The sequence below is a fragment of the Pieris brassicae genome, chromosome 7, assembly GCF_905147105.1.
Source record: "Pieris brassicae chromosome 7, ilPieBrab1.1, whole genome shotgun sequence".
Lineage (NCBI taxonomy): Eukaryota > Metazoa > Arthropoda > Insecta > Lepidoptera > Pieridae > Pieris > Pieris brassicae.
Window position 1 is genome coordinate 8,823,878 of NC_059671.1, and position 22,673 is coordinate 8,846,550.

The window sequence follows — 22,673 nt, forward strand, 5'->3', positions numbered from 1 at the left end:
TTTTGCCCACCTCTGACCTCACTCTCCACGAGCGCGTGAGTATGGAAAGTGCGCTTGTGCCACTTCGTATCGCCTTCGACATCAAAGAAAGATAATGCTTTTATTTAATTATATTTATACTAGTATGATAAATGTTTTTTTTATTTGTGATATGATCCCAAGTCATTTTTATATAGGAAGGCACATAAAGTAGCTAACGCAGTTATTCCAAGGACGTCCATCTGGCGTAGATGGTGCGAGCAACTAAATAAAGCGAGAGTGTGGATGGCTACCACCAACTATTCGTGGTGGCCTTGACAAAGCGCCTCGAGACATTCTGGAACCAGCTAGTAAAGACAAAAGCACCTCTTATATTTTTGGAAAAATAAAATGATGGACGAAATGGTCAAACTGGATTAAACAACAGAACACCGTTACTATAACAATGTTACTTAGACCACTCACAAATAACATAATGTGAAGTACCCTTTTGCAATTAATCTGAAATTAACACTATTATTAATATATTATAGGAATGTGCTATTTTAATTAAACATTTGATTTTCGCTGAATATCATTTTGAAGCCGATCTTCAAAAAATCAAAGGCTGCTGCGCGGTGGACCTATTGTTTATTAGTACTTACTATAGTCTGTACTCTATAGCACTATACTATATAGTAATCTGTGACTGCTTAAAGTCATAGGTGTCGTGTGGCATCAATTTTATTTTCGAATGTATATTAAAATTTAAGATAAAAATACATTCTCTTACACTATTTAGCGATGTCAGAACATGTCCTGCCGGCTGAGGAGCCGATAAGATTCATCGCGCCGATAATTCAAGATAACCCTACAGGATGGGGTCCTTGCGAAATGCCGGATCAATTTCGGGATATGCCTTATCAGCCCTTTAGCAAAGGAGATAGGCTAGGAACGATAAGTGACTGGACTGTAGTACAGGACAAGAAATACCAGAGTAAGTTTTATAAATCCCAAAGAATATTTGTAGGTTAAGTAACAATGACCACTACTCTGGTTTATTATTATGTACTTCCTAATTTATGGTGGAGTTTATAATTTACCCGGACGTGTTGTTTTAGATAAGTTTGCATCTCAATTTGGTGCTGGTTCATCGTACGCCTACTTCCACGATCAAGATGAGAGTAGTTTCCATCTGGTGGATACTACTCGGGTTCAGAAACCACCTTACCAACGTGGCCGTGCTCGGGGACAGAGAGGCCGTGGTGCCAGAGGCGCTCGAACTCCTGGTGGCATGACAACTTTGAATAAAGTAAGAATCATGTCAATTAGTGAATTGGCCATTCGTTTATCATAAGACAGCTAGCGGCTTAAACAATACTAAGCATTAAAACTTAACTATTACAAGTAATTATTAAACTCAAATTCAGTAAATCATATATTTGTCTAACTTACATTTAAACTTTTAATTATTTTTTACACTGTAATGTAAAAAATCATAAAAGTGTAGGTGGCATAATTAAATAAAATTTTAACACCTTCAATTTAAATTTTGTGAAATTTCATCCACTGAATTCATTTTATCACATTTATGTAGTATTTATGATATTCATGATATATGAATTGGTTTCTGTGACATGTGAACTGTGTATTTAATAATTAACTTCAATTTCCAGCAACAAAGGGATCGCAAACTTGGTAAGAGATGGGGCCAAAGGGGTGCTCCTATGAAGATTCGTGATGCCTCAGTTACTGTAAGGCCTACTTGGGTAACTATTGAAGATATGGACTTTCCGCGTCTGGCGAAATTGTCTTTACCAGGAATAAAAGAAGGTGAAAATTTAATATTGTAGTAAAGTTATTCCTAGTCATTATCATATGATCATAATTTAAATATGTTAGCGGAATATGGAGCTGTTAAATTTTCTTTTACATGGGCCACTGTCATAGTAGGTCATTTGCCACATCCAGATACTTAAACATATATTAATCTAGTGCCATTTCAGTTTGCCATATCCAAAGACTGTGGAAAATACTATTGAAATTATTATATTTCTAGGAGAGGATATTGCCTGCTGTGGTACCTTGGAATACTATGAAAAGTCTTATGATCGTGTCAATGTGAAACATGAGAAGTCATTACAACGCATTGACAGAATTTTCCATACTGTAAGATTATTGGTTTTTTGTTTTCTTACCAAAAAATTAAATATATAGTGGTATATTTAGATAATTTATAGTAGATATTTAATATATATTTTTTTTTCATTGGTAATTTTTTTAAAGCAAATGTATCTACTAGCTACTTTAATATAAACAATATTTACAATATTTACTAATTAATAATACAATTATTATTTAATCTAAATCAACACAAAATTAACATTAACCACTTAGCATATTTAATACACAATGTTTTTACATCTAGGTCACTACAACTGATGACCCAGTGATCCGTCGTCTCAGTAAGACTGTCGGAACTGTGTATGCCACAGACACTATCCTTGCAACTATTATGTGCTGCACTCGCTCCAACTACTCGTGGGACATTGTTATGGAAAAGATTGGTAACTATATTAAAACAAAATTTTGAGATAAGATTCATAATTTTTTTTTTGCCAAGAAATTTAAAAACAGTTATACCACCAAGTCAAGCAAGTGGCAGTTGAGGCATAGCATATTATTATATAAAACATGATACATATATTAAATTCCTCCTTTTGTGATATATTAGGTCCTTACATATGAAATTGGCGTTTTGCATGGGAGGAACAAAAAGTCGAATATTTTTAAATATAATATATTTAATTAATCAAAGTATGAACCATTGTTTTCTATGCACATTTGCCATCTCATAGGTAGTTCATTGATCCCTTTACTAAAAAAACCAGTCGGACGGGAATCAATAAAATCTGTGAAGGCGATTTGGACTGCCCCATCAGAGTTAAATTTTTTTCCTTGCAAGAAGTTGTCTAAATTTCGAAAAAAATGGTAATCTGTTGGAGCAAGGTCTGGGGAGTGTGGAGGATGTCTTAGGCATTCCAATAGAAGCTCTTCTAATTTGGTAGCCGTCTGTTGTGCAGTGTGTGGTCTAGCGTTGTCGTGAAGTAGCAGTGGCGTGGAGCGATTGACCAGCCTAGGTTGTTTAGCCGCTAGCTTTTCCATCATGGTTTGCAATTGCTGACAATAGACATCAGCCGTAATAGTCTGGCCAGATACTAACAATACCGGAACTAGTCCACCAAACGCTTACAAGTAACTTTTTTGGGTTTAATTTTCGCTTGGGGCAGGATTTGGCGGGCTGGCCAGGATCCAACCATTGCGCTGAGCGCTTCCGATTATCGTAAAGAATCCATTTTTCATCACAGGTAATTCGGTTTAAAATACCTTCATTATTGTGCCGGTTCAGTAATGTAACGCAGCAGTCGACGCGCGTTTGCCGGTTTGCTTCAGTCAATTCGTGAGGTACTCACCTTTCCAGCTTTTAATCTTCCCAATTTGCTTCAAGTTTATTAAAACAGTTTTATCACTAACACCGCAGCCTGCAGCTAACTCGGACGTGGTTTGCCATGGATCCGCTTCCACAATAGCCTTCAATACTTCATTATCAACTGGGGTCTCAGGCCGTCCACGGGGCTTGTTCTGCAGGTGAAAATTTCCAGAACGAAAACGTTGGAACCAAAAACGAACTGTGTTTTCTTTTGCAACATAACCGCCATACACATCATTCACCCTTCGAGTCGTTTCCGCAGCACTAGTGACTAAAAAAACAAATGAATGACGGTCATCGAAGCACAAATACATGAGTAAATAGCTGTACGAATTTGAATTTGAAATCCCTAACCAAAAAGAAAGGTATTTGAGGCCATCCAAGTGGCCAGTACGAAATACGCCAATTTCATATGTAAGGACCTAATATATGGCAATTAATTATGGCTAACTTAAAGATGCACTATACAAAAATTGATTTAATGCTTCATTATACTTGGAAGCAAAACAACAAAAAAACAATCCTTACCATTATTAGACTACAATATATATTTATAACATATGTGATAAACATATGCATTTTACAGGTGATAAGTTGTTCTTGGACAAGCGTGACAACACTGAGTTCGATTTGCTTACTGTCAATGAGACATCTGTGGAACCTCCTGCAGATGATGGGACATCCATTAACTCACCCCGTAACTTGGCTTTGGAGGCTACCTTCATCAACCATAATTTCAGCCAGCAGGTACGAATTTAATCTTTGAATATATAAGCCAAGTAATTTTAAAAAGGCATCTAAAACCTATCAAGTCAAACAGAACAAATAACAAATTTTTGCTTTACAAACTTACTACAAAGTCAAATCTAACATTACAAATATCATAATACATTTCGAATAGGTATACTGCTTTTCTGAAGTCGGTTAAATGCACATTTAACATGTGCAGCATAGATAAATCTTAAAAAAATATTTATTTTAAATAAGAAATTAAATATTTATAGGTGTTGAAATCTGGTCCTCCTGAGCCGAAATACAAATTCCCTGAACCTAATCCATTTGTGTCTGAAGAAGAGGAAGGCGAAGTGGCCTCTGTGGGGTACCGCTATCGGAAGTGGAACTTGAACAATGGTGTTGTAAGTGTTATTTTACTTAATACACAATGAAATACATAGTTGTATGTGAAATATCCTAGAACAATTTCACAGATAATAAATTTCATAACACATACAAATACAAGGCAGGGATTATTACAGTTTATAATTCCTATATAATTTTTTCAGGTATTAGTGGCTCGTTGCGAACACGACGCAGTACTTCAAGGTCCTCAAGGCGAAACCCAATTCTTGACCATCAAGGCATTGAACGAATGGGACTCCAAGTTGGCCAACGGTGTGGAATGGAGGCAGAAATTGGACACACAGAGGGGTGCTGTACTGGCCAACGAGCTGAGGAATAACTCATGCAAGCTTGCTAAGTGGACCGTTCAGGTAAAAAATACATATTGAATGTTAAACTTTCTCTTTCGTTTTTGAAGTCAGTTAATTAAGCAAACATTGGTATGTTTCTCTTTGTCAGTGAGTAAAATATAGTTTCTTTTTGGTAATTAAGTTTTCATGTGTTGAATTGTTATTTAAATTGTAAAGATACCTTTAACAGTTTCAAGATAAAGTATGCTGAAAATAATGATCATTAAAAACAGTTTAAATTGAAAAAAAATTATGTTTCATCACAGTGTAAACGTAATTTGAGAGCTTTAGTTATGTGTTAAGTCTTGTGTTTTGAGTGAAAGCTCAACATCAAAGATGTAAGAAAAATGAGTACTACTTCTAACTAATGAAGTGAGCAGGTCAACAACATTTTGTCTTTATGGTTTTTCAAAAAGTTTCCATCATAGTGTAAAAATTCCCAACAAGTGTTTTGTTTTGTCAGTCAGTTTGGATATTAAGCTGGGCTCCAGTTCCATACAAACAGAGCTTCTATGACTAACTGCATTGTGAAGTGAAGTGACACACACAAGTGAAGATATTTTGCTTGTCTAGTATCAATTTCTGGAGACTTATCCGGTAAATTAGAAATGTATTTCCATACAAAAGTTTTGGAAAAAATTGTTGGAAAGATTTGATCTTAAAATATTTGTGGAAGTTTGCAAAAGGTTTAAATAATAGTAAACAATAAATAATAATCATAATCAATGGCGCTACAACATTTTTTAGGTCTGGGCCTCAGATTTCTATATATGTTTCATGATCATTTGTTAATCTATTAGGCAAGTCGGCGATCAGCCTTCTGCGCGATGTTTTCCTTCGCCGTTCGAGCGAATGTTAAATGCGCACATAGAATGAAAGTCCATTGGTGCACAGCCGCGGATCGAACCTATGAACCTATGATGATTGATGAATAACGACAATTGAATTTTCCATTAAAGACTTAATATAACCGGGTCTTGTAGTTATGTAATAAAAATGTATTAAAAATTACAGGCACTCTTAGCTGGTTCGGACCAGATTAAATTCGGATACGTGTCACGTGTGCAAGTGCGTGACAACTCGCGTCACGTGATACTCGGCACGCAGCAATTCAAGCCGCACGAGTTTGCCGCGCAAATTAACTTGTCTATGGACAACGCGTGGGGTATACTTCGATGCATCATCGATATTTGTATGAAGCAGAAGGATGGTGAGTCTTTAAAACATTTTTTGTTTGTTTGATTAAGCGATATAAGAATTCAATATTGAGTTTACGTTCTACGTTATACAAAAAAAATGTTACGTGGTAAACTAGCTATAACAATCTTAAAGTACAGCAATTTTTGTTTATTTCAATTTTAGTTATTTTTAAAAAGTAAATAATATTTTTCATGGAAATTCTTTAGCATAGTCGAGATTTGAAAGACAATGAAACAAAAGACATAAGATTTAACATGAGAGTAAATGAGATAGGAATTATTATACAGTGTCAGTTTTCAGTTGTCTATTTTTTACTGTCGATTTTTCGTGTCATCGACTTTCAAACTAAAATTAATTTAAGAATTTTATAATACTACATTTAGAGTGAAAAAAAGTCATTTACATTTTATTAATTATAATATTTTTATAATTGTAGTTTTTATCAAAATTGATATTAAAATCTAGATACAGTCTCTCATTATCTAGAAACCATCATTCCACGTGTGAATTGCACACATTTTTTTCTTTTTAATGAGAAAAGCTGTGCAAATATTAATTTGCTTTATTTTAGGTAAATACCTTATAATGAAGGACCCTAACAAGCCACTCATTCGTTTATACGACATTCCGGACAATACGTTTGAGTCTGACGCTTCAGAGGAAAGTGGGGACGAACCGGCAGACACACCCTTCGCTCCTTTGTACTCGTATGGCAACTCCAAGAGGATTTAATAAAATTGTGGGAATAATTTTTGTGTATCGTTAAATACACGGAAATTTTGTTATTCCTGTTATTATTATGTAGTTCTGTATTACAGATTTGTATTGGCCAATAAATAATTTCGTCACAAATATTTTTTTTTTTATTTGATTGTGCACAAACATATTTATGAACTTTCTGAGAGGTTATTTTTTCTGTAATAAGACGATTTCAGATGAAGATAAAGGGCCAATCCCCTACTTGTACCGATCAAGTAAAGTCACAAGTACAGGTTTTACCAACACCCAGGCGCAGAGGCTTGCTCAAGAGATGAGAGGAAATTGTGCGCCGCTAATACGCCCTTTAGAATTAAAGAGCAGAACTAAAGATTTTTTTGTCAACTAGTAACGATAGTATAGTGTGAACACCAGCTGGCTTCTTTATTATCTGTATACGTATGCCTTTTTGCTTTAGACGAGCATTAAGTAAGTGCCCACTCTTTTTTGTATGCTCGTAGACCAAGATCTTCATTTAAAACCTTTTTTACTGTTTTTCTACTGACACCATCTGCTTTGCAGATCAAGCAATCAACTTCTGTTTTCCGACAGGATTTCTTGCTATCCGTGCCTTGATAGCTTTGATTAATGCTGTTTTTGCGGAGCGAGGCCGGCCAGTTCGTTTCTTGTTTTTTTTTATTTTAAAACAATAGTCAAACATTCAAAAATAGAATGCAATAATCTTTTTATAAAATCATATTTAAAATATCGAAATATGAAAATAATTTTTCTGTGACAGAACTTTGGAACTACGTATAAATATAAAAAAATAATATATAATATATCATTTATATTTACATTTTGACCTTGAGACACGGGACTGATTTTATACCGATGATTACATTAGATATTGTTACGGTACTCTAAGACCATAACAAAGTTTACATATAATTAGTATTAGTTATTTAATGAGATAAAAAAATAAAAACATTTTCGTCAAAGAATTTTAATGAAACAATAATTTCATACAAATGAATATGTACAAAAATATACTTCAAATTATGGCGTTAGGCGCCCCAGTTTTGTACCTTTTAAGTAAAGAGTATCAAGATCCGCCAGTATTTTCTCCCGCACTCACACACTAATTTTCTCTCGACAAAAACCGATTATATTATAAATTTTAAACAATAATTGTTTAGAACATACCTCCTAGAAATCACGAAGACTTATTGTATACTTATTCAAAAAAAAAGGTTACTTTTTTTCAACGATTTAAAAGCAAATTTAGTGATACTGAAGAATACATTATTCCTTCTGTTTCTCTCTATTCAACCGCTCCATTTCAACAGCCTCCACATTCAAATTATCTTGTACTTCTTCCAACGTCTTTCCCTTAGTTTCCGGTACAAAGAAATATATAAAAAATATACCAAAATACGCGATACTCGCGAACGACCAGAACACTGTATAATGTCCAAAAAATTCTTTTATACCCTGGTACGACTTCGTAACGAAGAAGTTTAATATTGCGGCCATCATTGTCGCCAAGCTGGACGCTACAGTTTTAACATTAATAGGAAATAACTCCGCTTGCATTATATAAGGTAGATTTCCTAAACCTATACTATATAGAATATTAAATCCCAAAACACCTACGAGAGGGATTGCAGATATTGATGAAAGCGTTTGAGCGCTCAACTGATAGTAATCTTGAAGGAAAAAATATATACCAACCGCTGTTAGTGATATGGCAACACCGATCGAAGATGTCAACATTAAAACACGTCGTCCCACACAGCCTGTGAGGAATGTTGCAGTGATACCTGTAATTATTTAATGAATTAATTAACAATTCTTAAAAGGCCGGCAACACACTCGCGAGCCCTCTGGCATTGAGAGTGTCCATGGGCGGCGGTATCACTTAACATCAGATGAGCCTCCTGCCCGTTTGCCCCGTTTTATATAAAAGTCAGTCTTCACTATATATTATAGACCAGTCAATAAGTCGATATTAAGATACATATGCGTCGATAATAAGAATGCAGAGGCTACACTTTATAAATCTTGTCTATTTCTTTAGTTTTTTTCGTTTCGGCTACAAGCTGTGTTGGCCACAGAGAGCAAAAACAACTCTTACTAATTACGGCTGTTATTCTAAATATAAATTAGCTGTAAGACGGTAAACATTCTTTTACATTGTAATTACAGCTATCGACGTCTTATGAATCAACATTTACCGAAGTATTATTCAGATAACACAACTAGGAAACAATAAACTTTATTGTTTGTGATATTAAGAGGAAATTTGTTTCGTTTGAAATTAAATTATTAGGTACTCATTATGAGTAATGAGTTTAAAATTTCCATTCTTCGATGCAATAACTAAACAAAATTGGGACTGAATTCTGGATTCAAATTAAGTTCGAAATATCTATTTTTCTATATATACAGTCGACTCTCAATAATTTGAAACTCAAGGACTATAAAGTTCAAAATTTAGCGTCTAAACCTTGACACGAGCGGACTCAAAAGTTTGATCAAACTTCGCGATTTATTATTTTTATATTCTTATTATGTATTCACAATTAAATACATTTTTTTTTATTTTAAAAAGAAGTCCTTATATTGTTTTGAGTGAGCAACAGTAGTCTATCATAGTCATGATGTCAACAAACATTAACATGACTTATTAATTATTAACGTCTGAGAGGAGAATGGAATGCGAACCCATATCTCATTTATGTAAACATATAACTGGTTTCTGCATCATAAATATTTCAAATTATAGAAACTTGGAGGGTAGGGAAAGCCGAACTTGGAATTATGGCATGTTGGTAAACAAGATACTATGCCTTCAAATTATCAAGGGAATATTGTTTTTATTCAATTAATCCAGTATTTTTCAAGGGACGGAAAACAATTCACAATCAAACAAGTGGACTTTCGATAATTTGATTGATTTCTAAAGTTCACTGTAGTGTGATAGATCAAATTGTTACGTAAGATACAAATTGATATTTTAGATTAGGCTAAAGTGAATGTTATATACACGAAACATGATTAGTTATTTATTAAATTAAATTATTCTCGAAACTTCTAAGCAAAACAATACATTTACATTTTAACAATTAAATTATCTGTTGTATTGGTTAAAGTGTGACTCCTATTGCTGGTATATCTGAACAAAAACGTAATAATCAAAACACAATGTCTTAATTTGTATATATTTACAAATCTAGATTTTTACGACAAATATACGCTTACGACGAGACATTAAAATATTACAAATATTGTGATAAATAAATTAATGGCTACCTTGAAAAATACATATGTATATGCATTTTTAATTAGTAAGCTTAAATATGGCAATCAATAACAATACTCTAAATCCAAAAGCTAAAGAGACACTATTCAGATATTAGTCGTAACTTCAGGGAAAACTAACTTGACACATGACACAATGTAATTCATGAAATTTCCAGATCAACATACATTTTTAACTGTCCGTTGAGTGAAGTGACAAAAGGTTTTTTTCATGTCAGTTCCTTTACCGTATTTGTATAAATATTTTAATGTTGTATTGCCGCATTGGAGTAATCTGTAATGGTAGCTTATTTTGTTAAAATAAAAATTATCATTTTATCGACTATCTACTATCAAAGGCCCCGTATCTCGGTACAGGCGTCAATAACAGATTCGTGTAGTACATTGTATCAACACTTTAAGATTGTAAACCAATTATCATGCTAATTTTATTTTTAATAATTAATTCAAGTAGTAATTTTGTTCATTATTGTAATAAATGTCGACGCTTCGGTGGGTGGAAATTGACCAATTTGTGTTCCACCGTACATTTTTTTATATAAAAATAAAATATCCTAGATAACAATGAGTGATCATGTTATTAAGACACAATTTAAAAGTAATACTTGTGGATTAAATAACGGGGGTTACAAAACGGCTTCACAGGTATTTATGATCAAAGATTTGAATCTATATCCGTCGCTAGTAGACGGATACACAAAATACTCGAAGCGTGTTTTTTTATTTTCGAGATGACATCACAAAACAAGTTGAGCATGATGTACAGACCCGAACTGTAACACAGGTTGGCTCTCTACATCCACAAACAATATCAATAGCAAGATTGAACGTTGAGGTGTTGATAACCGCGGCTAATAAATGACGAGACTACACGGTCTGTTATTTAGCTTAGAACGTTAAGCAAAAAAAAATAAGTTAAAGAATAATTTTTATATACATCTATACAAACCACGGTGGTTTTCAAATGTAATATACCTACCATGATTTAGATTGTATTCTACGGTAATTATAATACGGAAATAAAAAAATATAATAGAAATAAATGACAGATGTCAAATCGAATGATTAAATACACATTATAAGCAATAAAATAATAATATGTTGAAGTACAATATGCATAATATAAGGAGTATGATACTTGGTGGAGCTTAAGAAAATGATGTAAGGTTTTGTAACTTACCAGCTGCAAGTTGAACGAATCCATAGACAATGCTCACGTAGGGACCGGAAACGGAACTACTCTGGCGAAAAATTGGCTCCAAATATGCCTGTATGGCACAAGTACCAGTCATATATTGCAGAACCTTTAAACCTGTACAAAATTACGGAATAACAACATTATGAACACAAATTTCAATAAATTCCATGTCATTTAAACAATACGATATTTCAAAAATGTGAGAAGAATATTCAAGTTAAAATTTTGGTTGCAAATCAACAAAATATTTTTTTTAAACTACACCACATCATAGATAATGCATTTTCTCAAGTATAATAATTTTTTTAATATGAATTTATGTAACCTAACGTTATTTAAGTTACATAATATTGGTTAAACTCAATATTTACAATAATTTTTAACTTACAGCCAATTAATTGTAAAACGTCAGTTTTGGTTGTCATTAATGAGCCCTTGAGTTTTTCATACATTCATAAATTATAATAGAAACATTCTCGTTTCCGAGAATAAAACAACTACTTATTATTTTGTTATAGCGTTCAGATTTGTCACATAGTTTTAACAACCCATAAATAAAGGTAAAAATGTTGTTAGTTCACTTTTATGTTAGGCCCCTCCCCCGTCAAAGAAAGTGTTTATATGAACATCCCTTCAACAACCTGGTTATTTAAAAATACTCATTCGCTTATACTTATTCACTTAACAGTGCGGACTAGGCCTGACAGGCGCCTAACAAAATTCATCAGCCCACTACTGAACATATCAAGCGTTTAATCTTTGACGTCATCGTCGTAACATGTTTCATTCAAATCAAATCATTTCTAATTCAGTAATTATGGAGATAACTCCGAAAAACGAGACACCACAATTAATAGAGAATAGAAGGTGGAGGCGACACTTTGACCATTAGGAAGAAAGTAAGAAAAACGCACATATGGCAAGAGGAACAGAAAAGTGGAGCAAGGACTAATCTGGTTCCCAAGGTACATAAACGCAAAAAAGAAGACGATTTAGAAGGTGATCTACCAAATTAATGAAACGGCAGGTACATGGCAGAGAGTGGCACAGTGCAGACAGAATTGGCAGGACTTGGAGGAGTCCTATGCCAAAAGGGCCACCTAAGAAGGAGATAGAAATGTTAATATGTTTAATAATAATAGTGAAAAATGCCCCACCAAAAGATTATATATAAAAATTAATAATATGTACATATATGCTACAGAATCTTATAAATACCTGCCACGACGTAGAGTGCTTTCCGATATCTCACGTTGGTAAAAAGCTCTTTAGTTGTAGTTTTATTAGCCATACTCTCTACTACATGACTTCTCATTATCGCTAGCTGCTCGCTTGCCCACTAAAAAATTATTAAAAAAATATTTTTACCTTAAGCTTATATTAATTACTTTATATCGAGTAACATGCATTCTTATCACATACCATGTATAGGTTTGTTTAAAACGAATCTCAAGAGATCGCCCACTACAATTATTTCAATTTTCAGAATTAATTGCAAGCAATGATTTGTATTTTTGACAACCTTACAAAACTCTTTATAACGTAAATAAATTTGTCTCTTTTCATCAAAACGTTTACACAATTTGACAGAAAGAGACAAAAGATAATTTGTTAAAATAGAGCAAATAACAGTTTTAGTGTAAAATTATAGTATTAAAAAAATATGAATAAGGACGTAGATTCGTGGAGTTTCTGTCTTATAATTGCCGCGTGTCAAACTAAGCGCTACTGGACCACATATCAAAGTGATAACACCCGCATCACCTCGACGTCCATCGTTCCACAACTGTGCGTTTCACTTTCGTAAGGCAGTGTTAGCCGCGCACCACCACTGCGGAACCAGCCACCGACTGAAGTCTTCCAAACCAATTTGACTTAAGGTACTTCAAGAAAAGAGCGTACCAATGCTTAAAAGGCAACGCACTTGCGAGCCTTCTGACAATGTGAGTGTCCATCTCCAAAAATTCTCTAAACATTGACTCTCGCAAATAATTATTTTAACCAAAACCAACCTTATCATCCTTGGTGCCTTTAATGAACATAAACTCCTTTTTTGCAAGCGCCAGCCTGCCGTCTTTCAAATGATAGTACGGTGATTCGGGTACCCATAAACACGCAAATCCATAGAGGATAACAAAAGATAATACTATAGAGTTAAGTACCGTATAGGACACAAAAGGTCCTATACCATAGACTAATAAGCTGCCTATGTTCATCATTACTTGAACCAACATTCCGATAGCACCGCGAATTTCTTTGTCAGCTATTTCCGTAATATATACCATTGTTACCTAAAACCATATAATAATTACGACAACATGCAGTGGCTAAACATAAACAAATTTCATAATTACGCCAAACAAATTTGTATTAAAATGGTCACGTGACAAGGCGTCAACAAATGTCATCCCCACAAATTCGCTTAGCGTATTGTCACAACTGTCGTAAAGTGACTTTGTCTCAAGCCCTTAATGGGGCTTAGTCAGCATCAGCAAAATGACAGATCGTATCAGTTTTCATGCAAATTTGGGTTTCGACTATCTTCATACACTACTGTAAAGGCATCTTGACTAAGCCCCCAGGTCATGGGGGCAGACACATTCAGCCTCTGATTGATACTTTCGTTTTTAACAAATTTAAGGTACCTAATTCGTATTTTCGCAAATGTATGTAAATTCATGGTTTTTATATAGCTTTATTATATATGAGCTTGTTCTTATATTATTTTCTTCATATTTTACATTAGATACTATTTCTTATTATTTCTGATAATTATCACGTACTTGATCGCGAAAACATGCTGGCGCTGCCTTTTTCAAAGATTGGCACTCTCTAAAGACAACGTCGAGCAAATTAAGTTTATGTGTATTTTACACGGTAAGCCAGCCGATGTGATGTAGAAAAGTGTTGACCTACTGGCTTCACCGTGCGTCTCTCATCCCAGAGGTCGTAGGATCGATCCCTGGCTTGGACCAATGGACTTTCTTTCTATGTGCGCATTGCGCGGTGTCATAAACCCGGCCTTCGACCCAATAATCTTGAGGCCCAGACGTGGAAAGGTCTCGCCACAGATTTATTTATTTTAAGCCAGCAGATGTAAGAAGAATGATAATAATCTATTGTTGTACTTACCACAGCAGTAATCCCATTTCCCACACCAATGATGCTTCTCGCGACGCACATAAGCCATGGCGTCTTTGTAAACAAGATTAAGAGCTAAAAAAATTAAAAATCGCTTAGAGCCGTTTGCCATTTAAAATTTACAGCGGTAACGGTAGCTCATAACCTCGTTAATCGGTAGATGTCGTGATCGCTTTTGAAATGGTAACTTTCAACTACACGTTGCTTTGTTTAGCGATATCATAGAAATGTAAATGTTAAATATTTGATTGGCATTTTAGTATAAACAGTGGAACTAGAACACCTTACAGATTATGAACTGAGTTTCGTGAAGTTTTTTGTGTTCATTTGATGGTAGAGTGTGGTATTCAAAAGCCTAAGAAGAGTCATTGCGGAAAGACAACCGTCATTAATTAGAGGTCACAGCAGTGCTAAATTAAAATTACCTTTATTATTATTTATTTTTTCTCTCTCATGACATGTTATAAGGAGGACAATCTGATCAGATCAGACCTATGAAAATATGTTATAAAAAGTAGCATGAAATCTTAAGAAGGCGCAGCGCTAACCAGATCCATGCAACTTCCTCGCAATCGAGTAGGCCTCAATACCGCAAAACTGTATTAAAGAAGTCGGATGACTCTGCCAAGCAATGTACTAATACACTGTAATACATAATTATGTAGGCATAAAGAAAATAATAATACATCACAATTTTATTGTAAATCCGACATAATCAGTTATATGATGATCACAAACGAGAGGCAGGCGTGTAAAAGTGATGTTTGTTTCCAGTCAACCGTGTGTACACGTACATCGTTCCTTTAGAGGACATTATAGTTCGACAGTTCATTTTGACACTTAATATGAAAAACAACAGAATTTTTAGAACAAATTATATTACATCGCATAACCACTACATACTTCTTTACAACCATTATTCTTTAATATTTATGTACCTACAAAAAATAATGACGGACTAATGTATATACTAATAATAATTTGAACTAAACTATCAAAAAAAAATATCTAGGCGTAATACCTATGAAGCTGATATCTTTACCAGACACGTTAGATAAGGAATAACATACCGCACCTATTAATCCCGGCAGTACTGAAGCGAGAATTGTACGGCGGCGACCAACTTTCTCATTCAAAACTTGCCCAAAATAGCAGCCGAGTAACGCACCAAGAGGGCATAGAGCAACGACCCAAGAGCTTTGTTCCTATTAAATTTACACAAAACATGTTTTAAATCAAGTAAACAAAAATATTCGAAGACGCATCCAAGATAAATAGTACGTTTAAAATATATTCTTAATAATTCTAAACGTTAGATAAATATTTATCCGAATAAAAAACCTAAGAGATATGTATTTATAATTCGTTTTAATTATGAAAGTAATTTTAATATTCGAATAATTTGTTAGCTGGCACGGCATAGATTTGTGTTAATTATAATATATATTGTTTTTAACACTCACGTCAGTTATTTGTACGTTTGCTTCACCGTTTTTGAACTTTGGAATCGCTGGCGAAGGCCATGATAACACTGCACCAGTGAATGTAAACGCAAAGGAAACTGTAACGGGGAAAATCGCATAACGAAATATTCATTGTAAACAGAAATAAATTATTTTTCACTAACCGCTGAGTCCCGCCAAATATTGTACACTTCTACTCGATGTCTCTGACACTGAACACATTTTGAGATTGATCTATATTACACGTTTCCAATTTAAACGTAAGGCAGTATATTTTTTAATACAAAAACGACGCTACATCTTCAATGGTTACAATATTAATAGCTATTTCTGATATTCAGTGGTAGTAAATGGCTTAGTTGACTCACACGTCACACGCATTATCAATTCAAACTTTGTGATCTGAAGTAGACTCATAACGTCGCATTACCGGTGCGAGCCAATTTAATTTGTAGCTTCCGTAATTTGTATTAGGTGTTTTAGGAAAGTATTAGGTATTTTTGGAAGATACGGTGTTATTCCAAATAATCTCGAGAGTATAACAAATAGAATTGAATATTGTTACAATAGTTGTTCACACATTCCAATATTACATTTTGCCATTGACCCAATTATTTTCGTTTGTGAAGAGTTATACATATATATTTTCTGTAACTATTTTACTATAAAATTTCCGAAAAACAACTGTGTTATGTAAAGAATATACTATGCTTCACTCAAGGTCATCCATCAGGTTGCTATACCTTTGCAATCATAATAGAAATAAAAAACATATTAGTTTAATAAATACTTGTAGTTCATATTATGGCATATTTAAAATCATTTTTCTAACTTCTGTAGCAACAATTGGATTTAATGCGCAAATATCGTTTTCACTGTATGGTGGTAGAATTGAAATGTTACCAACAACAATATTCTCTCCTTCTTCTATTACAGGCAATAAATTTTTCTTAAACCATAATAGCATTTTCCTTTTCTTTTCTAAGACATCCTCCGAAGTAAACATGACTTCATTATTTTTGGGTCTCATACAATCAAAATCATCTAAAACAGTTATGTTTAATACAGCATGTCCAGGTATGAATATTTTTTTACATTCATCTCCTTTTGATATACTTAATATAACACTAAAAACAAAATTTGAATTTATACAGATAACATAAATCTTTATAATATTTAATAACACACAAATGCAGAGTATTTTTAATATTCTTAAGCTATGTATTAATAAAAGTTAAGAAAATCTGAAAAGCTAAGCAGCAACAGAAACCAGTCAAAATGTGGCTAAGAAAGAAATATGACTGTCACTTATTCATAAATGTAAAGTACAAAATGTTGATTTATTGTGATATTTGTATACATAGAATACATGGTAAGAGATTTAATGGCCAGGGGACTCATTAGAAAACCGAATAAAAAAACTTTGAAATTACATTTAAACAAGAGGACTTTCATATTGTAATAAAAACAAAATAAATTTTGAATAAGTTATATCCCCGTTTTCATTTCTGATGATCAAATAAATAAATATCATTTCTAACCTGTATTGAAGTGGATCAATAGATTCTAAATATCCAGAGTAAAAAGTATCTCTTAGGACATGGATTTTAACGTATTTAAAGATTAAAGAGTTAAGAAATAACGGGTCCTCCTTAGAAGCATTAAATTCATACGTTTGAGCAGAAATATCATCCATATTATCGTGATTAAAGTAAAGTGATTATGTTAAACAAATTAAATTTACTTTTTTAATATATTTATTTACTTTTCTGACCAATACACACCAACGCCTTTTTATTTACTTTTACGTAAACTATCACAGATTTATATATTTTTTCGCCCATACCGCCTAGTCACAGATAGAATAGTACAAAATTATAAGGATGGTACAGATAAGTAAACCTGGAAGTAAACAGATAATAGAGAGTTGAACGCTCGACTTTCCCATATCGATGTTATTCAGTTTTTATCATAGAAAACAATAGTGTCGAAAATGTTTCTACATTTCACAGCGGCTGTCATTTTTTACGCTCCTTCACCACCCTCGCTTTGCAGGCTGTCACCGCTTGTGGCACTACAAGTCCGAGGATTAGGATAGAATGCAATATTTTTTTGTATTCTACCCTTGCAAATGCAAATTGACCTCTATTTGCTTTTCGTCAGTTATTCCAGATACCGTTTCTGCTGTAGTTGCCGAGGTGGTGTTGTTGGGTATGGAACTTTTTATTTTATTCTCTGTGGTGCCCATCGGTGATGAGTCCCAACCTTGGTATAAACGCTCCTGTAAGGCGGCCTTGCGTCGAAGGTGAGAATGCTTTAAAGTCTGGGTAGATGCAGCTATCTTAAAAAAGTATATACCTCATAGTCACAACACATTGCCAGATTTGGCGAGAAATTGACCTCCCTTCGGGGACACAAGCCTTCTGGTCTTTTGCCAAAGCTGTTCAATAGAATTTATTACAGCCCTCCATTCCACCACTATAAACTCAAACCCAAAATAAGTTATATAGTTATATATATAGTTAAACAATTCTAGCTAGCTAAAAAAAACTTTGATATTCATAAATCGAGCCTGATGCCAACCTCTAATTGTGCTGTGTACTAGTACAATTAGGAGTTGGCTCCGACTTAACACGCTCTTTTCGGCAATCTGTACCCGCTCGGAATTCTCCTAAGCATAAAACAGGATAGTATAGCATAGCACACCACAAAATAGCATAGTATAACAATATTTAGGTGTTAAAGTTATCTGCCATTTTCATTAAAATCTAGTAACATCAAAGTCAAACCCGGGGGTTTACTCAAGATGTCCCTTAGTACTAAATATATTGATTTGCCAATGTTGCTAGATCTAGAAATTAATGACTTTTCAATGGTCGATAATATGTAAATACCGAGCGGTCTGATCCCTTGGTGTTGCGTAGAGATTTGGAGTCTCTCTGCATCTTCTATGAAAAGTGGTCGGATTAGCAGCTGAGTAGGCTGGAGACTAGGGCGGCATTTGGGAACTGATTTTCTTTACTAATTTATAGAAATCAAAATGATTTCTGCATAGAACTGTTGTCTGCAACAGAAATTCCCGATGACTTTCCCCCCTTAATTGTCATCATATTCGGAGTAGCAAACTTCCACATTTTTGAGTTAAAAACAGTAATCGATGTGCGCGCCCTCAGCGCACACTTAGTAAGAGTAAAAGAGCAAAATTGCAGAAAATGAATTTCCCTCTTCTCTCTTCCCCCTCTCAACCGACATAATATACATGTCACTTCTGCTACTGGTTGGAGGCTGGGAACTGGATGGTTTGTGTATAATTTTATGCTCAAAAATAAAAACCAAAAATATGTTACGTGTAATTTGAACGAAATTGTTGGGTTGCAGAGGCAAGGGCTAACTTCACAGCCTATACCTTGAAATTTCTAAATCTGCCACAGGTCGGGGGTATCACTTTTCACGGCCCGTATTCGAATATATATCGTTTCGTTCTAAGATAATAGTGCGTGATTGTAAAAATACGTATCTTCTCTGAATTTTTAACCAACGTCATAAACACTGAACAAGAAAGTTATCATATATTTTGTTTGTTAAAGTGATTTTTTCTTCTTAATTTTGTGTACGTTCAACCATACCTCCTCCGTCCGTTTACCGATATCGATAATCAGATTTTTTAATACATCGATCATTTTTAGGATAATACATATATTTATTTTTTAAACTACAGCAGAAAGTATTGATTTATAACAATATTCATATGCTTAATGCACAGAATGTTCCAACGGACCAATGAATGGAGTAAAACCATACATAATGCTTCAAGATTCTTCAAGAACTTCTACATTCTTATATTAAAATCAGAATATTGGTATATTAAAATCAGAATATTGGTATATTAGAATTTTAGCATTGAAATAGCGATAGTCATATATAAATCCCATTAGGATAATAGATTCAAACTGGGACAAACTATTTAATTCAAACAACATACACGTATATAGCACGTCCACCATCGTTTATTAATTCTAAGAATACAAAGTTACCATAGATAACGCATGAAAAATTAAATGTGTGCCGATTTAGTTCGACGTTAAATAATTGTTATAACAATAATTATGTAGAGTGCAATCATTTACCTTGTTAACATATTTATATTACATTACAGTTAGAGTACATTAAATGTTTACTTAAAATATCTCAAATATTATTCATGAAAATTATATGTATATACATCGTAGTTATTTCTTATTAAAGTTTGCTTGCTGTTTTTTAAATGGCCCAGGTTTTTGAGTGTTGTTAGTACCAGAACCTTTTGCCCTTGTAACATGAGGCCCAGGACTCTTATGTCTATTGGGAGGGGGTGGTCCTTTTTTCTGGCCAGTTGTTGTGTCCTTAGACTGATCATTATTTTTGAAGGCAGGTTTTCCTTCGAATGCATGCTTAATTAAACAACGAAAAGTGATCTTTGAGTTATCTATGAAGTGATGCATCATAATTAAAGGCATTACAGCACACTGTGCTTGACGGAACACTTCATTGGCTTCCATAGAATCACTAAAACAGTAATCTATATATGTGACAGTTCGCTTTTGGTGTCGTTTACTATTAATTTGAATCTCGTAAACATTTTGTCGAGCAGCCTTCTTAGTGCCCACATATTGGACTAGCCAATATCCAAGCTTTTGAACAGTATCTATCTTGAAAGAAAGAAAGAAGATTTGCTTGTTAAACTGCAGGAGATAAAAGTGACGACAATCATTGGTCACAGAGACGTTATCAATAGTGATATCTGATGTGATATTGGCACAATTACCAGGGTGGCGATCCTTAAAATGATTTAGCATTTCCTTAAGCTTTCCTGAAAATAGCAACACATTTTAAATTTCTAAAATTCACATCTCTCTCAAAGGTTACATTTTATATGACTAAAGAAATCTAAAATATATATACATGTGTAAACAAATTCTTTGATATGATAGCTATGGCATCAATAAATATTTCACCTTTAAATAGATAGAGAATGTCATTTAAAGGACTAAAATACTACATATTAAGATGTCATTAGTTCAATCAAAACTAAATCCAAAGAAAGAAAAAAAGCTTTATTAAGAAATCCTGACTACATTATCTAGGAATTTAAAAACTTACCTGACCAAGAACATGTTCCAAATACTTTCCCCATGGGACAGTCCATTTCCCTAAATATGCATTCCTTAATATGATCTTCCATTTCTATAGACACATATTTATAAACACATCCCTTATTTTTATTAGGACATGCAACAATAGCCTGGAATATAACAAAAATGCCATAATAACATTTTTTTTAAATGGCTAGACAATTAGAGATTTATGGAAAAGGAAAATTTTGTATAATACTTAATTTATATAAACTGTAATGTATATGAACAGTACTATCAGTTCAATTTAAGTAATTTTACTTATATTAATTGATCAGCTTACTTACCTTGCCCACCAAATCTTCAAGCTGCCAGTTCCTCATTTGAGTCATTGTTTGCCGACATATGGGGCAAATGGGTGGACTCAACTTAACAGTGCAAGAATTGCATAAACTGTGCCCTGATTGGCACTGAAATATTGGTACCGTCATGGGTTGAATGCAAACAGGACATTCCGGTGCCTCCATATTAAATCTACAAAATAACCAAGTAATGGCTATTAAAAAAATAGTCACTAATAAACGTATTCATAAAAAACAACTATAAATCTTCCCGTAAAGCTAGTGTATCACAAGACCAAAACTAAATTATAAAAAGAACAAGCAGACTATTTAGTAATCATACATTGGTACATTAACCAATAATTTAGATTAGGTAATTATAAAGTATTTACCTTATGATTCTAGTAATTACTACAAATTAATCATTAGTGTAATGTTTTGTTGTATTACAGCTGCAAACAATTACATTTATTCGTACTTAGTACTTACCGTAGGTAACCGAATCGAGAAAAGTAGGTAATTTGTCTAGCAGCTATCTGCTAGGTATCTTCAGTCTCCACTCCACGTCACCCTTCAATATACCTAATTCAAATTGAACAGAGAAATCTCAACTCTATGGCAAAGTTTTATGATTTGAAAACAAGTCCGGACCTTAGTCGAAACTCTCAAGTACAAAACACTGTTACTAAATATGAATTGTTCTTATAGCTAACACTTAACAAAATTATGTGTTGCCAACTTCTACCGAATCACGAATGTTCCCCCTAGGATCAACTTTATATGTACCCCTAAATATCAATTAAAAACCTTTAAAGTTATTGTTATACACTCGGTTTCAGAGGTAATATTAAAATACATTCAGTTAGTAGTATAAAATGGCTGTTATTTCAATCTTGGAGTATTATAGCTTTTTGATATTTTAGTTATAGCTATGTTTAGAGTTTTTATATGTTTTAGTTTTTTTGTTGCGAGGCTTTATATAATATAACATGTCGAGGGAGTTTTTAATGAAAAAAAATCTTGTATAAAGTACAGTAATCCCTTCTATAACACGGTATATTGGTTCCACGTTATGCCGCTTGTATGACACCATAAAACGTGTTATTTATAAATGATTCACGTTAAATATTTATATCGAATATAAAGAAAAAACTATGTTATGAACGAAATCATTATAAATAACACAATACAAAAATATAATTCCCGTGTCATATGACGGACTGAAATCACCTTATATGGAATGCGTTATAAGAGTAACATGTTGAAGGATAAGGCTGTTTAC

General features: G+C 33.5%; 3 protein-coding genes across 10 annotated transcripts; 1 reads left to right on the forward strand and 2 right to left on the reverse strand.

The window, feature by feature from the left end:
• Positions 1 to 648: 648 nt before the first annotated feature.
• LOC123712334 (eukaryotic translation initiation factor 3 subunit D) lies at positions 649 to 6,946 on the forward strand. Its single transcript, XM_045665362.1, has 10 exons — positions 649 to 955; positions 1,080 to 1,270; positions 1,635 to 1,791; positions 2,018 to 2,127; positions 2,387 to 2,525; positions 4,035 to 4,195; positions 4,453 to 4,584; positions 4,732 to 4,938; positions 5,932 to 6,127; positions 6,689 to 6,946. Exons 1-10 carry the CDS (start codon positions 763 to 765, stop codon positions 6,847 to 6,849), a joined length of 1,647 nt encoding a protein of 548 aa, XP_045521318.1. The 5' UTR covers positions 649 to 762; the 3' UTR covers positions 6,850 to 6,946.
• An 863-nt stretch (positions 6,947 to 7,809) lies between these two features.
• On the reverse strand, positions 7,810 to 16,731 carry LOC123711915 (facilitated trehalose transporter Tret1-like). 7 transcript variants are annotated; one of them, XM_045664777.1, is made up of 9 exons: positions 16,104 to 16,730; positions 15,940 to 16,037; positions 15,547 to 15,681; positions 14,468 to 14,551; positions 13,348 to 13,626; positions 12,554 to 12,674; positions 11,318 to 11,449; positions 10,306 to 10,411; positions 8,500 to 8,636 (listed from the first exon to the last, which is right to left on the reverse strand). In XM_045664777.1, exons 1-8 carry the CDS (start codon positions 16,159 to 16,161, stop codon positions 10,383 to 10,385), a joined length of 936 nt encoding a protein of 311 aa, XP_045520733.1. In that variant the 5' UTR covers positions 16,162 to 16,730; the 3' UTR covers positions 8,500 to 8,636; positions 10,306 to 10,382. The 7 variants fall into 7 exon arrangements, with proteins under 7 accessions (XP_045520728.1, XP_045520727.1, XP_045520731.1 ...); XM_045664772.1 differs by lacking the exon at positions 10,306 to 10,411 and having other exon boundaries at positions 7,810 to 8,636; positions 13,348 to 13,604; positions 15,552 to 15,681; positions 16,104 to 16,729; XM_045664771.1 differs by lacking the exon at positions 10,306 to 10,411 and having other exon boundaries at positions 7,810 to 8,636; positions 16,104 to 16,729.
• Positions 16,732 to 19,928: 3,197 nt separating this feature from the next.
• Positions 19,929 to 22,105, reverse strand: LOC123712509 (E3 ubiquitin-protein ligase SIAH1-like). Of its 2 annotated transcripts, none has more exons than XM_045665626.1 (4): positions 21,784 to 22,105; positions 21,398 to 21,584; positions 21,079 to 21,220; positions 19,929 to 20,788 (listed from the first exon to the last, which is right to left on the reverse strand). In XM_045665626.1, the coding sequence occupies exons 2-4, from the start codon at positions 21,575 to 21,577 to the stop codon at positions 20,169 to 20,171; spliced, it is 942 nt and encodes a 313-aa protein (XP_045521582.1). In that variant the 5' UTR covers positions 21,578 to 21,584; positions 21,784 to 22,105; the 3' UTR covers positions 19,929 to 20,168. The 2 variants fall into 2 exon arrangements, with proteins under 2 accessions (XP_045521582.1, XP_045521581.1); XM_045665625.1 differs by having other exon boundaries at positions 21,881 to 22,104.
• Positions 22,106 to 22,673: the final 568 nt, after the last annotated feature.